Source organism: Brachycentrus maculatus, unplaced genomic scaffold, assembly GCF_059751285.1.
Source record: "Brachycentrus maculatus isolate JH-2025_06_01 unplaced genomic scaffold, ASM5975128v1 h1tg000564l, whole genome shotgun sequence".
Taxonomy (NCBI): Eukaryota; Metazoa; Arthropoda; class Insecta; order Trichoptera; family Brachycentridae; genus Brachycentrus; species Brachycentrus maculatus.
The window spans coordinates 383,761-400,312 of record NW_028281307.1 but is presented as its reverse complement, the minus strand read 5'-3'; the positions used below and the strand labels follow the sequence as shown (position 1 = coordinate 400,312).

General features: G+C 32.6%; 1 protein-coding gene across 1 annotated transcript in view; it reads left to right on the top strand.

Annotated features, from left to right (window-relative positions):
• Positions 1-4,343, top strand: part of LOC148301435 (octopamine receptor beta-2R-like) — a 71,141-nt gene extending 66,798 nt beyond the window's left edge. Inside the window, exons 2-3 of the mRNA XM_088273272.1 lie at positions 1,097-1,535; positions 2,480-4,343. Coding sequence (XP_088129398.1) covers positions 2,480-3,586 — 1,107 coding nt within the window. The 5' untranslated portion in view covers positions 1,097-1,535 and the 3' untranslated portion in view covers positions 3,587-4,343. The remainder of the gene's footprint in view (positions 1-1,096; positions 1,536-2,479) is intronic.
• Positions 4,344-16,552: the final 12,209 nt, after the last annotated feature.

Below are 16,552 nucleotides of genomic sequence, written 5' to 3'. Positions count from 1 at the left end.
ATTGCGTCAAATTTTACATGGGTTTTAAGAAAGTTAAGGCGCGATTTATCGTATATTGGGCCTTAAAAAGGTCGCAACATTCATTTTTATACAAATAAAGATGGAAGTCTGAGCATCCCAGGGCTTACAAACATGACAGAGTGGTGTGGCGTTCTATTCCCTCTGCCTACCCTTGCGGAGAAGCGGCGTGATGTTTAGCTAGTTAGTTATTTCAATTTTCAATTTTCAATTTTCAATTTATTTAATAAAAAAATAATATATACATTACAAACAATATTCAAGGCGTATATATTATAATAAAAGTAAGCAATAAGACTTAAAGGTGTAGAAGAATCCCGCTTCGGAAAACTCCTTCGGACACATGGAACAGATCAATATCCAATGTGATATTGTTCAACATAGCGGTAGCTCTTCCTACAGGCATAACCATCGGCAGGTTGGTCCTGTGTATAGGAATGTGAAACAATCTATGCCGACGCTGTCTTAGGTATGGCAATGTTATTTTATTCATCCGCTTTGTCTATGGTGGAGACGTACAGTCATTCTCTTGGTTGAATTTTTTTTTTGGCAGGAGGGCGCTGGACCTAAAAAGGTTGGGAACTTGTGGGATAGATCAAAGATATGATTATGTGTATATAATATTATTTTGTTTATTGAGGAACATTTTTTGTAATTCGGTCACGACTTTGATATAAAAAAGAATCATTCAAATGGCGCAAAGTTGTCCATTTTGCGGCAAAGAAAGCCCGTCCAAGTAAAACTTAAAATTCGCAAAGGTCTCTCAATTAAGCCATTTATATTCCGAAAGCATTTATGCTTTAGCGTCTACTCGTAAACAGGCAAAGAGATTTGTATCAATAAATCGTACGATTCTGTATATTCCCGGAATAAAAACAAAGAGCGTCTCAGGTATTTTCGCCAAAATAAGTTAAGTTACTGAGGCAAATGTCCATAAATCTGGAACGGAGGATCGAAGGGTTGAATATTTATATCTACTCTGGGAATATTTTTAGCCCTAAAATCATCCAACCCTCCTCTGAGATGTCCAGTTATAGTGAAATTATTGTTGATTTATTTCCTTTTTTCTTCTTTTCAGATAACACCGGGCAGTTCACCGGCACCGATGGAAAAAATCTATCCGTTTTTTGTAACTAAATTGTCTGAAATGAGGACGATGTGAAAACCTCTTTCTAAAGTGATTTTAAGTTTTCTTTTGGCATTTAATGCGCGATTCGAAGTTTTATTTGTAATGAAAATTTACAAATTTGTAAAATATGTATAGATTAACCGGTAGTAGATCATTTTTTGGGAAATCCGGTAATAGAATCAAGGGTAAGAGCCGCAGTTCGCGACAGAAAAGGACTAAAGATTATGTTAACCGTCTGGAACATTTTCCGGTGGCGAATTCGTGAATCCGTAGTTCAGAAAACAAAAGCAATAAATATAATAATAATAACACTTAATTACAATTAATAAAGTGGTCTGGAGACAATCGATTTCTTAAGGACAGGCTCATTGGAAACTTCTATTCAAAGGTAAGCCTATTAACTAACAGGATTTGGTCATGAAATTCAACATTTTCATCATAACATTCAATATTTTCTTCCAAATCATCAAATTCTTTCTTATTATCTCTTTTCCATTATTCTACTTTTTTCTAATAAAAATATAACATTTTAATTGAAATTTTACTTAGTACTTTAATACAATTTTAATACCACTATTTCTGAAAATCTACTCGGCTGTGCAAACTCAAAACACAGTAAGGGACATTTTTTGTAGAACGTTTTTTTTGTTGCATTTTTGGACTTAGTAGAATCTATTAGTTCAGAAATGCAGAAAAAAGGAGGTACTACAAACAAATGTGCCTTACTGTGTTTTTAGTTTTGAGTTTCGATGCATTCCGCATCATTTTCAAACACCGTATGCTGCGGATGATGCGGAATACATCGAAGCACGAGTCACAGTAGATTTTAAGAAATGGTGGTATTTAATAAGTAAAATTTTAATTAAAAATGGATAGATTTACCACAAACTGACTGCCGAATCAATTAATGAAAAAATATAAAATTTCCTTAACCAATTTCAACATTTTCATGATCATTGTCATTATTTCCAATTTGAATTTAAAATTATTGTTGATTAGATACCAAAGGGCAACAATGCAAAAGAAACTCTTTATTCTTAAAATGATATCCAAATCGTCAAGATTTTTATATTAGAAAAATATACCCATGATTCCAGCATTAGAAATGGACATTTCAATTTTTAATGCTGGATCCATGGATGTCTTTCAAATATGAAAATTTTGACGATTTAGATATAATTATTGGAATAATTTTTTTTCGTTGTCTCCTTTTGGCACTTAACCAGCGATATGTGAAATCGGTAAAATAATGTATATCTTTAAACACACATAGGACTTATACTTCCAATCCAATAACTTTTAATAACATGTTACGAACGTTTGCATTTCCAGATGGAGGACGAGCTGACGCTGGAGCCGTCCGCCGAGCCGGCCGCGGCCTGGACCGACAGCTTGGGGCTGGCCGCCAAGGGGTTCGCCATGCTCTTCGTCATCGTGGCCTCCATCCTGGGCAACCTGCTCGTCATCGTGTCCGTCATGCGCCACCGCAAGCTGCGCGTCATCACCAACTACTTCGTGGTGTCGCTCGCGCTGGCCGACATGCTCGTGGCCATGGTGGCCATGACCTTCAACGCGAGCGTGCAGCTCACGGGCCGCTGGATGTTCGGCTCCGTCATGTGCGACATCTGGAACTCCACGGACGTCTACTTCTCCACGGCCTCCATCCTGCACCTGTGCTGCATCAGCGTGGACCGCTACTACGCCATCGTCAAGCCGCTCAAGTACCCCATCAACATGACCAAGAAGGTGGTGGCCGTCATGCTACTCAACACGTGGCTGTCGCCCGCCATCATTTCCTTCCTGCCCATCCGCATGGGCTGGTACACTACGGAGGACCACCTGGCCTACCTGTCCCGGCACCCGGAGGTGTGCGACTTCAAGGTGAACAAGGCGTACGCGGTCGTGAGCAGCTCCATATCGTTCTGGATCCCGTGCACGATCATGATCTTCACGTACCTGGCCATCTTCCGCGAGGCCAACCGGCAGGAGAAGGCCATGCACCTGCGGCAGGGCAACGCCATGCTCATGCACAGGAACTCGCGCGAGCTGCCGCACGACAACGGGCTCGGCCACGGCACGCCGAGCCGGGACCGCTCCATCAGCAAGATGAAGCGCGAGCACAAGGCGGCGCGCACGCTCGGCATCATCATGGGCGTGTTCATCCTGTGCTGGCTGCCCTTCTTCCTGTGGTACGTGTCCGTGAGCGTGTGCGGCGAGGCGTGCTTCTGCCCCGAGCCCGTCGTGGCGCTGCTCTTCTGGATCGGCTACTTCAACTCGACCCTCAACCCGCTCATCTACGCCTACTTCAACCGGGACTTCAGAGAGGCGTTCCGCAGCACGCTGCGCAGCGTGTTCTGCGCGTCGTGCCGGCGCTCCTCCGGCGACCTGGAGGCGCTGGCGCGCGCCCGGCGCGGCTCCGAGCCCCCCGCGAGCCTCTAACGCTCGCGGCGCCCCCCGCAGGGAGCCGAGGACACCAGTCTCTAGGGCCTAAACGGGACTTACTGCGCTGCATCGAATATACGACTTACTGTGAAACCGTAGCGGTTATAATCAAAGCAATCTACGAATAAGCGTTTTAGATTAAATATTATACATATGTATATAGTTTAGTCGTACTGCGATGTGGTCTATCTCCTGTGTGTGTGTTCCGATAGTGAGGATTATAACTTGAGCGAATTGACGTGTACCTATCCGTGTTCATACCGAGAGACGTGTATATTCGCCGTAAAGGAGTACACAGCCAGCCGAACAGGTAGTTCTAAGAAGTTTGCTTAGCGTAATAACCTATATTAAATGTAATATAAGGTAAATTGTGTACGAGGAATCGTTTATGTAAATCGACGGGGATTTGTAACGCTTCACTAACCTACACGTTGTATCATAATTAAACTTAAGCTACAAAACGACTTGAAATAACTAATATGGCTCATTTTCGTAGAGACTGGCAATAACTACGTATTAAGCAAATTAATTACGAGTAATCTGTATTAAATGAAAGCGAAGTGTATTTCTTCCTGTCGCGAACTATTCTGGAGAGATTTCATTTCACCTTGAACATTCGGAGTATTTCAAGAACGTTTCAGTATTAGAAATCCAGTATTCAGTTGAACGAACTAAAAACATTTGCATTACTGACAAACTCAACAATAAATCTTAATTCACGAAACACATTTTACCGGTACCATGTGTCAAAAAATTACTTTAAATACATATTTTAAAAAATACTACTTAATTAAAACGTGTTCACTGATTGTATTTAAATATTATTTATGTATGTGGAAAAAAATTACAACTGACTCCTAGCGTTTTTAAAACATTGTGCCGTGACTTGTTGATACATATTTATGAATTACCAAAACAAGATTAAAGCATCCGTATTATTCGGACACTCTATTTTCATTCATTCTAGTAAAATGACGCAGTTAGTTAATAAACAGTGGAACCTCTTATAACGAGTTTAATTCGTTCCAGCATCTTACTCGTTAAGCGAAATATTTTTTTCCATACAAATCAATGTAAAATACCATATTTTATATAAATTTATATTTTTTATAAGTTTATTCAAATAAAATTACTTATTATTTGTTAAGGAGTGTAAAAACATGGTATTCAACTTAGATTTGAAAAAAATGTTAAGAAAAATATTAATTAATGACAAATAGTTAATCCCTTTATCTAGAAAACTGTTTTAAGACATTTGTTTTTGCCAACGCTTTAAAATTCAGCGAAAATGTGTCACAGCATTATTATAGAATAATTTTGTAGCACGAATAGCCACCTTCATATTAAAGTGATGCTATGTACGATGCAACAGTTTCCTATGCTTTCAGCATTTCTCTTATTGCACTAGAATATTGTTGCTCTGCTACTTCTTCCTCCTCCATTAATAAACTCTCCTTCATAATTTCTTGTTATGAAACACAATGCATCTCCATAAATTCTTCGGTGGTTAGCTCTTGTCTGCACTCTTACACACGCTCTTCAATATCGTTTTTATCCACCTCGAGGTGTATGATATTGGCTAATGACACAATCTCGTTGACTGTAGACTCCACAGTTACTGTATCAAACTCACATTGGATAACACTCTGGCCAAGGCTTTTTCCAAGCCGAAGAGAGGGTCCTCTTGGTAAACCTCCTTCTCAAGCCGCAAAAGTCCCGGTTCACGTGTGAATATCTTGAAAAAGGGACTTGCCTTTCCTCTGTTACTCGTTATGCAAAACATCGCTCGCTAAGGGAGCGACTTTTTCACATTCATTTTCGCTCGTTATGCGAATTACTCGTTATGAGAGGTGCTCGTTATGAGAGGTTCCACTGTATTTATACCAAAGAGTAATCTACATATATTATATTTATGCACGAAAACAATACAAGCTTATGAAAGGGAGTAAATAACACAAATTCATACATTTATTCGTTCCCAGCGAACTTAACGCATCATACACACTCAAACACGTACGCACAGACAAACACACACACACACACACACACACACACACACGTACACGCACACACACACACACACACACACACACACACACACACACACACACACACACACACACACACACAGACGCGCACACACGCGCAAACACGCACACACACACACACGCACGCACACAAATATACGAAATTTTACCATAATGCTACTAATTACAAATTTATTTTCATTTACCTATTCATTATTGCCAAGCTCTATCAGTGAAACAAAACATAAGTAATGTAATGTGTAATGTACGAGTAATAAATAACGTGTAGTTTAATATATGAGTATTAAGGCAATGTAAGTTTATTTGCTGTTTTTGGTGTGTAGCTGTATAAAATAGTACCTTAATTGAATGGTAAAAGCTAAATAAAGAAGTATTTAAGTAAATGCGTGCGCTATTTGGCTTCGAAACTGTAAATTAAATGTATTGTAATATATTGATGTGAATGTCTTCCAAATATTGAAAATTGTACATTTTGTTTCTTCTTTTGTATGAAAAATAAAAATTATTTGGCCTAAAAATAATTTATTTTAAATAGGAAATTATTATTAATGATTATGATTCAAGAAATTTCGAGGTCAAAATGAACCAATTTGATGTATTTAACTTAATTTGAACAAATCGCACTCCGTTAAAAAAAACATCTCCAAATATAAAAGTAATATTATTTATCAGAAACAATGGCCACCGGCTGCTTTTTTTAGTTTTTATTCTACATAAACTCTGGTCGAAATTTTGGCGATTTTTACTAAAACGTGATTAAATTTTATATTAATCAATCAACAAAAAATACCTGTTTTTTCAGAGAATTTTTATTTTAATAATTATATGAGGTCAGATATATCGCTAGACTAGGGACATTCGTAAAATTTACGGCGGACAATCAATCTGTAAGGGCTCCGAGGCAACACATGTAAAGAATGTAGTTACAGCTAACATGTGTCTTAGTTTTTTTTACCAATATTTCATGTTCACAAAAACATGTTACAATTATTTTTAAGTGTTTGTTGTAAAAGTATTTGGTAAAATGAGAGCTTTTGTTATCGTCGTACATTTTCCGATAGTCATGTACACTGAAACAAGTCCTATGATCTAAGGCTGAAAGAGTTGGCTGAAGGTCCCGTCATTTTACCTCTCTGTAAAAGAAAGCCTGGATAAAAAAAACCTCTTTTCGGGAGAAAAATGTCTCGGCTCTCTTATATTCTGGTTCGACTGTAACCACATTTTTTGTTACTTTACAGCTTGTGAAAATGAAACTGAAAATTAAAATTTTATGCAAAAAAAGATTTTTCTTTTCACGTGTATTTACAATTACCTCTTCTTTGGAATAAGGTTTTAATAATCCGATATGTCATCAAATGAATGAAAAGTTACTTTTAACATACTTATTTTAATAAATTATTTAAAACATAAACTGTGTACAAACAAAACACTCTCTGACTAACTGCCGTATTTGCGTTTGAACAAATTTTACGTAGATTTTTTGTTTTTTTTTGTGTTTACGGTAATTACCGTTAATTTCATTGGAAATGAATACTACGCACGAGAGCAGTCTAATTTCTATATCTTATGTTGTCATTATTTATCGACATAGAGCAATATAGAATGATACATATTTAATTGCTATTGTTTTTAATTGCGTTACTTAAACATAATTAGTGAAAAAAATACTTCTTTTTAGTTCGGTCTTAATTTATCTCGATGGTAGGAATATTCAAAATTAAGAATAAAAAAAATCATATTTGTGAAAAAGATTTAAAAACAATCTGTTAGTGTATTTTATTTGTAAGTTATAAGTAACCTACTTTTGTTCCTTATTTACCGAACTTCTTATTTTTTTACACATAGGCTTCAATTAAAATAAATTTTTATTTGATATAACATAGAGACGTTTTTAGGATATTTGAATTTTAGCAGTAAAAAAAAGTATGTAAAATATACGGGATCATTTTTTTTATAAAAAATTAATTAACTAAACAATGTACCAATTCTTCTAAATGTATAGATTGTGCTTCGTTTTTGAAAAACAAAAAAAAAACAACAAAAAAACATATCCTTTTTCAAGCATAAAACACATTTATTTAATAGATTTCTTTTTCTATAGCCCTGTATGTTGATCAGAATGATACCTTAAAAAATTATATCTGAAAAAACTTCACGAAAAATACAATAAATGTTTTTTTTACTACTGTGCCTACTTTTTTTAAAAAAAAACTTTTTTCTCAACAAAATTATTAATATTTACCCTGCAATAAAAATGACGACTCCTTAACACTTGCACATTCACTTCAAGTCTGAGCCTCTAGATACGACCCCACTCTAATACAACTTCATTCCAATTTTCAAACACAAACCTCGACTCAAATACCGTTTTCCTTTCAATAAACAAGATATTAAAAATCCAATAATATTTTGATTGCTTTACGTTTTATATTTATTAGACCTACTTGTCATTATAGAAACAAATAACTATGTATTTCACCGATTGATTTCACTAAAAATGCGATCACCAATTGATTGCATTTTTTTATATATTTTATTGAAAATGGTAATTTCGCTTTTTTTCTGAGCAAATAGATTAATATAAAAATGACAAGAGAATCTTCTTCTGTGCGTGAAATGTCAGGTTCCCGTGACGTCGAATATCACTTGAAATAAATTGTCCTCGTTTTGGGCAGCTCTAAACAGCGCCTCGACGGTCCTGATCCTTTCACATGATAATCATTTTCATCTGTTGAGAACTAAGAGATAACCAAATTATTAAAATCTATCCATTTGAATTTCCACAATGAAACCAAATAAAAATGACGCGTAGACGACGTCACGGCGCGTCTGGAGCAAGACTCGCCGTCTGGTTGACTTGCAATCTATCTTTCAAATATTTTTGCAACAACAACAAAAATGTAGAGTAAATTTTAAGTCTAATATTCTTTCGGAGCGATATATCATTACATTGGTGAATGCCTTTTATACGAAGTTTGTTCCAAGCTTTGATTTATGTTTACGCAATCTCAATGTCAATTTGCGCGAAATTCAATATATCAGGAAATAAACTAACCTTTTTCTTTGAAAAAAAAAAACAAACTAACTAACCATTACGCCGCCGAGATACACTGTACGTGTGTGTATGTATGTATGTATACAAATTCGAGAAAAAATTTTTAAAATATAAATTTGATTTTCTTCCAATTTATTTCGCAAAAAACCTTTTTTTAATGGGAAAACGGAGTTTTAAGCAAAAAATTCAATTACGTAAAACGTTACCTGGGAAAATAAAAGAAAATTAAGTTGTGGGCTAGTGACTATCCCGCCTTAAAGAATTAATAAGTAAATAAAACATGAGCCTGAGCCCAGAACTATCCTTTGTCACATTCAAGTAAATTTCATTTTTTTCATATATTGTGTACTTTATGCTGCTGTTTTTGTGGTACAGAATATTCTTAATTTAATTTAATAGCTATCAAAAGATTAAGAATCTAAATATTTAAAATAAAATAATAGTAAATAGCTGAAAAAACTATGTTTAATACCTCCGCTTTTATATTTCCCCATATGCAGCTGTTGGCGGTTCTGCATTCAGGTGACAATATTACTAAACAAAGTGCCATCTGTTGACGCAATACGCTATTATTTTTCGCAAATATTCAAATCATGTGTGTAAACGTGTATGATTTAATTAATTCGTAGTCATTCTATATAAATATTAGTATTATTTAATAAAACAATGTTTTTATTTACCATGATTGTAAATACTTCGAGTTGTAATATGTGTAAAGTGAAATGTATACTACCGATTAAGTTGTTTATATAAATCGAAACCTTGTACTTTATTTTATTAACATGTGTGTGAATTTCTTTTTTTTTTAAACTCGAAATCGTAAGTGTAATTTTAAGTTTGTTTTGTAATAATAATGGTGCTGAAAGATACGTAGCTCTAAGTGTATTATTTTTATTATTATTGTATTTTGCTTTTACTAAAAACAACTCCTTAAGTATGTAACAGTACCTAATGTATTATTAATTACGTTTTTTTACTCCAAATCGATACTATGTATGTTATTACTATGAGTCTATAACTTGTCACTTGTGCATAATCTGGAAAAAATACCACTCCAGTGCATCTTTATTTTATCAGGGGCAAACCATGCGTAATAACCGATTACAAAAAATCCTAACTCTTGATTAATTTAATCATTTATATACATCGCTCACTCCTTTCAACAACGTCATAAATAAAAAAAACTTGATTATTCAGGAGAACGTTTTTAAAGTTTAAAAATATAATACAATGTATTAAAAATAAATATCAAACCACTTACTGAACTTTTTACTGTGCAACAGATCTTTTAAGGTAAAACTTGCAGGTTTTTTCTCCATTTGAAAAATATTAAGTATATTTAAAAAAAAAATTAACAATACTTTTTCATAAAAATGCAAAAACAACACTGTTTGCCTTGTAGCAGGTAAATATTAAGTTAAAAATGTGCCTCTTTTGCTGGGATATAGTACATTTTCTACGCATTCCGAAAACATGCACAACTGAAAATTGTCGATTTTTGATTTATGACGTTCTTGAAAGGAGTGAGCGTTATGAGCATATGTAGGTACTGCGAGAAATGACCAAAATAATGCGTTTTTAAAACTGTTGTTTTTGCAATATATTGCTGTAAATTCTAGTTAACGTTTTAAATAATATAAAAATTCTGAATGTAATACCCTGACTAAGAAATAATGAATCATTTACATACTAATGATAATTTCAAATATAATTTAAAAAAATAAAAACTTCATATGGTAAATTTTTTTACTTTTCTTGGGTAGTCCGTGATATGTAAAAATATGAAAATAATATCTTCTTATTCTAAGTATTGAAAACATTCATAAATTTTATGTAACATAAGAACGAGTAATTCTGTATTGCTTTAATTATGTTATATGAATACATTCTGATTGAAAATAGTGAATCAGTTCCAGTGAATATCTCTTAGTTCACAACAGTCCATATATAATTTTATATTTTAATGTCGGGAAGTTTCGTCATATTTTAATTTAGTGAGGTTCAAAATCAGACACTGTACATTTCATTGAGCAAAATTATGATTCTTATACGTTAGAAGTGAAACTTTTTAGGTTCTAGAAACAGTTGATTTTATGCAGTGTTTTCTTTGCATTTGTTGTCCATATTATTATTTCAGGATAAGAAAATGGTTGTATGGAATTTTAATTAAGAAAATCTCTTTTAATTAGATGAAATATTTCTTTTATTCTCCAATTTTGTGAATTCATACTCTAAGAAAGAATTGGTAGCTGAACTATGACAAATACATAATTTAGACTGCAATTTTTCTAAATAACGAGAGAATAATGCGTCGACGGTAGTGACTGATTTGGTTGTAGACTGACGTTTATCAGTGTTCGTTTATCACTTGAAATTTACATCCAAAAATATTATCAATGGTTGACCTTCGTCTTAGTTGAAGTTGATGTTGTAATCACCACTCATTATCGTTGGCATTTTGTCCAGATCTTTTCCTGACAAATATCTAACCTTCAGTAGTGGAAATTGTTTACTAATAGATATTACAACGTATCCAGCTAATGTACAGTATAATATGCAAAGGTCTACTGGTTCTCTGTGCTACGTAGTAAACGTCTCTCTATGACGTATGCAACGAAGATAGTAGAACGATTTTTCCACTCTTTCCTTTCAATTGCCGTTCGAATTCTGAGAAAGATAATCGTTTCAATTTTTATCTGATTCAGGCCAATTTGCCTACAAAAGTTTCACTTCAAAAGTCTGGAAATAGCTCTATGGTTTAATCTTAAAAGCGGCCATTTCAAATACGAAAAATATTTAAAAAAAACAGCATATCATTTGTTTTTTTTTCTACCAAGCGGAACTAACATCGATTATAATCAATACATCTTATACATTGTAATAAAATATTATTTTACAATTGTTGACTGGTGTTGAAAATAATAAATCTAATATAGGTTTTGTACTGACATTTCTTACTTGAACTGCATTTTATAGAATAAAATAATAACTAAGTATATATAGTTTTTTCAACATGAATTTTATTTGACCAGCAACAGAGTTCCGTCGTAACGGTCATTATCAGACTGGTCTAATGATGTTGGTTACTTTCCAAATTTATGTGAAAAAAATTATAAAGTTGTTATTTTATTCTGTAAATCTGATTTCGAAACGTACTACCAAATGTCGTATTTCATTAGAATCTCGGATATTTAAAGAAATCTCGAATATTCAACCTCTTGAGGGAGTGATTTCTTCCAAGACAAATATGTAATGGGATGTAAAATAGGTAAATTAAAACTGATGCTTTATATTGAAAAGTCATTTACATATAAAGAATTATGTTTTGGGAATAAAAGTATCTGACGTACCTCCTACGCATACTTTCTTGAGATATCATACTCGCTCAAAGGTTAAAAACTGTATTAATTTATTTTTAAATTAAAATCATTACAATTATATATTTCTAAAAGTTTGATGAGATAATTTTGTGTAATTTATTAGTTTACATACCAAAAGAAGAAAATGAATGCCGTATGTTAATTTATGTTTCTTTATTTAGTTAAAATACTTTTTGCTCTCCCCAATAATATATAAAGAAGTGCGTCTACCCCCTGGTTACGTTATTTTTAATACATTGACACTTTCTACATTTATACATTGACAATTCTGTTGAATTTATTTTATTTTACTAGTTATTTCGTCTTGTAAAAGACGCTCGTAAAAAAAATATTTCTCTTATACATCACTTCGACTATACAACCGCCACCACGACCAGAAATTCTTATAAATAGTACAGTATATCGAGGTGTCATTGTCTGGTTTAAGTGATCACTTTGAACATAAAGTAGCTCGGTTGTCATCTAGAAAAGTCAATAACTAAATTTTACCTCGCTTGGTCATCTGCTATAACAAATTTATCTGCTATAAAAGCGATTTTTGATATTTTAAACACTTTACAAATATAGTACTGCCATCTATAGTCCATTTGTAAAAAATTCTATATTTTTCTGGTTCTTACAGACGGATAAGGATTAACAATTGGTTTCCATAGTTGACAATAGATGGTGTTAAAATATACAATGACAAAAGTGTTTCTTTAGGTTCTAATGGATGTCTTTGCAGTTTAGTGGATAGATCACCTAAGGAGACATCAGGCGACCCGGGTTCCATTCCTATCATACAACATTTATTTTTCCTTTGATATGTTAAATTCATATCGTAATTGTGATTTTCCTTCTATAAAGTTTGTTAAATATATAAATAAAATCTTTAAATGCAAAGAACTTAATTTCCTACGAGTTTGATAATTATCCTTTATAGACCAAAGTTTAAAATTAACATTATCAACGATGTCGGCTAACGCAACAGGGTTAGAGTCCCAAAAACTGCAATATACATATTTACAATATTTAGATTTTTACCAAACTTTTGTGAGAAGACAAATACTGGTTTTATACTCTAAGAGATTGTTAAAATAATTCATAACCGATCTCTCACAGAGATGAGTCAATTATATGGGAAGGGAAAATGGAAGTGTTTTGGGCATTTAACCTGTCATCGGCTGGCTAAATTTATCACCTTATACACTTGTATAACGTTCACCATTCTGCCCGTGTCTTTGGCTATCTATACTGCTTGGAACTTGTATGTGTACAATATCCTGGTGCCAATTCACGAGCGAGTTTGAAGCGCCATGTAGTGATATTCTTGTGAAATAAACAGCAGGATCTGTGTGCTGTATTACATAAACAATGTATTTATCATTTTCGTGTTTATTCTGTCGATTCACTGTTATTTGAGAAACTACACCTTGTTAAGTTTAAAAATTAGTGCATTGAGTTTTAAATTAGTAAATATCTAAAGCCAGTTTATTTTGTAATGGACTTTTGTATGTCTAAGTTTGTTTGTTTTTCTAAGTCTATAAAATGTTTTATTTGTAAGGCGTTCTTAATAATTTATACTTCATTGTATTCAAAGGCTTCATGAACACTTAATCTTGTGTGTTTTATATACTATAATAAAAACATAGCTCTATCTAATTCTAATATAAATATCGTAAATAAATGTTAATCATTTTGTAAAGAAATCAGTGTTTATTAAATTATTTTTATTTATTATATAGAAACGTTATAAGGAGAAGATAATCTCTGTACTATAAATATTGCCAAGAGTTGGAGAATGAGTTATGTGTATTTCAGATGGGAGTCTAATAAACTGTAACAAAGTATAACTGATTTTTATTATGCCTTACTCCTACTAATCTTAACACATTTTAAAGGGTATTTTTTACGCCTACAAACCGCTGGTGACGGGATTTGATAATTATGTTCACATTGTTTAGAGCTTAACAAAGAGATTGGTATATTATAATTGTTTCGACGACCATCATAGGCTGGTTTAAACCAGTGTTCACTAAACTTATTACTTTTGGTGTAAATGCCTAGACTTCCATATTCTTCTTCATCTTTGATGAGATGTCAAAAATAATATGAACATATTTATTATTTATTGATTTGGCGTTTAATTTGTAGAATTCCATTTTAATTTATGTATTAATTGTTAAATCAAACACATTTTGAGTCCACTAAGTTATATATTTTTTTTTTTATCAATTTAATACAACTTTATAGACTAATACACATAAAAATTAATATTGTGACAATTGTTTCGCCTAGTTATGGCATTTTCAATCGAATGAACGTTTTCAAACAATAAAATACAACTTAGTAGACTCAAAAAATCTGTGTTTGATTTGACAATCAATACTGGCTTTTTAGAGTGGATTTCAGAAAATTGCTATGACAGTCAACGTGTTAAGAACATTTTTTAGTAAATAGCTTTACCTTCTGACCATAGGTGGAATCAAACACTGGATTTCACGCTCAATCAAATTGAGAATTCTCACCTATGATACTACACATATTACGAGTGTATTTTTAGTTAGTTAGTGAATATTGATTGATGGCAATAAACCCACAATGTACATATCGCTCACTCCTTTCAAGAACGTCATAAATCAAAAAACTTGAGTTTTCAGGAGAACGTATTTAAAGTTGAAAAATATAATACAATGTATTAAAAATAAATATGAAGGCACTTACTGAACTTTTTACTATACAACAGATCTTTTTAGGTAAAACCTGAGGGTTTTTTCTCCATTTGAAAAATATTTATTATATTTAAAAAAAATAATTTAACAATACCTTTTCATCAAAATGCAAAAACAACATTTTTTGCCCTGTAGCGGGTAAATATTAAGTTTAAAATATGCCTCTTTTGCTGGGATATAACACATTTTCTGGGCATTCCGAAAACATGCCCAACTCAAAATTCACAATTTTTGATTTATGACGTTCTTGAAAGGAGTGAGCGATATACATTGTGTACAAGAGGGTTAATAAATAAATAAAACATGAAATTAACTTTATTTTATTAAACATCAATAACATGTGAACATACATCAGGATACTCATACACCATCAGAAACATAACAAATTCATTAAAATATAAAGAAAAAAATCATATAATATATATAGTATGATATACAATTTAATAAAGTAAAATAAAATAAATTTATAAAATATGTAATTTTTTGCAGGAAAACAGTTTTTTTTTAAATATATTTTTATAAGTAATATATATTTGCCTATAAAATGGAATGCAATGAATGAACATGAATATAAATGTATAATGAGCCATGTCACAAATACAGATATTCAAATACAATAATTTACTTATCTCCCTTGGGTAACGAGTTCTTTCAAACTATGTGAAATGTATCTGAGTATGTATTGAGTTTTTTGTTTCAATATCATAAATTAACTAAAATCAGAATTTAAAATACAATCGCTACCAATTTGCGGGTCTGGTAAAAAAATTGAGCCAGTTAAGTCAATGTCAATCATCAGTTCTGCTAAAACATAACATAGGTATATATTTTTATTAAAATTTGAATTGTGATTTTGATAATTGCACAAATAATTAAACAAACTATGCGAAGATGTCCACAGATGTCATAATGAGTCTATTTTTAAATAAAACAGGCTTGAATTGACACAATATGTATGACTTTGGGACTGAACAATATAAAGTTCATTTGTTTTCTCCAAAATTTGATTATTTCGTATCAAGTGCATATTCAAATCAACCAACGCCTTATATAAAACATGACCCACATCATAATTTTTATCAATGTTTTAAGTTCAGAAAAAAGTTTTAAGTAGGCGCAGAATAAGCAACACAAAAACATAAAATAGTTTGTATAGCTGTGGATAATTCTATAAACTAATTTATTTTGAACACCAAGGCCCATTTCGGCTTTTTGAATTATTAATTGACAATAATCTTCAAAAACCATTATCTGCACCAAATGATGCATAGGGCACTGCAGTGTTATCAAGATTGTTATAACATAAGAAGGAAAGGTAATCAGCTCTCCGCTTCAGGCACCAGCGCAGGGTTATGTTAAATAAATATTAGAGTGAAAAATCACTCATATTTATTTGACACGCCCCTCCCTGGGAGCCGAACCTGGGACCTCCAGTACAGTAGCCGACCATGCTGACCATTACACTACGGAGGCGGAAAAATTATTTTGACCCACAAAATAAAAAGGTCTATGTAGAAAAAATTGGAAGAATTGAATTAACTAGCTTAACTTTAAACCACCTTACACAATTTGTTTCCATATTATAAAACACCAAAGTAAAATCCTCAGAAAAGGTTTCATTTATATTTGGTCATGCTTCACAAAAAAAAAACAATTCATTCACTTAATATCCTAAAATAATATTTAACTACCTATTCACAAATATGGAGGTCCTCACCAAAAGGTTACATTTCCAATAATGCACTGAAAAAACTTTTAAATGCAAATCC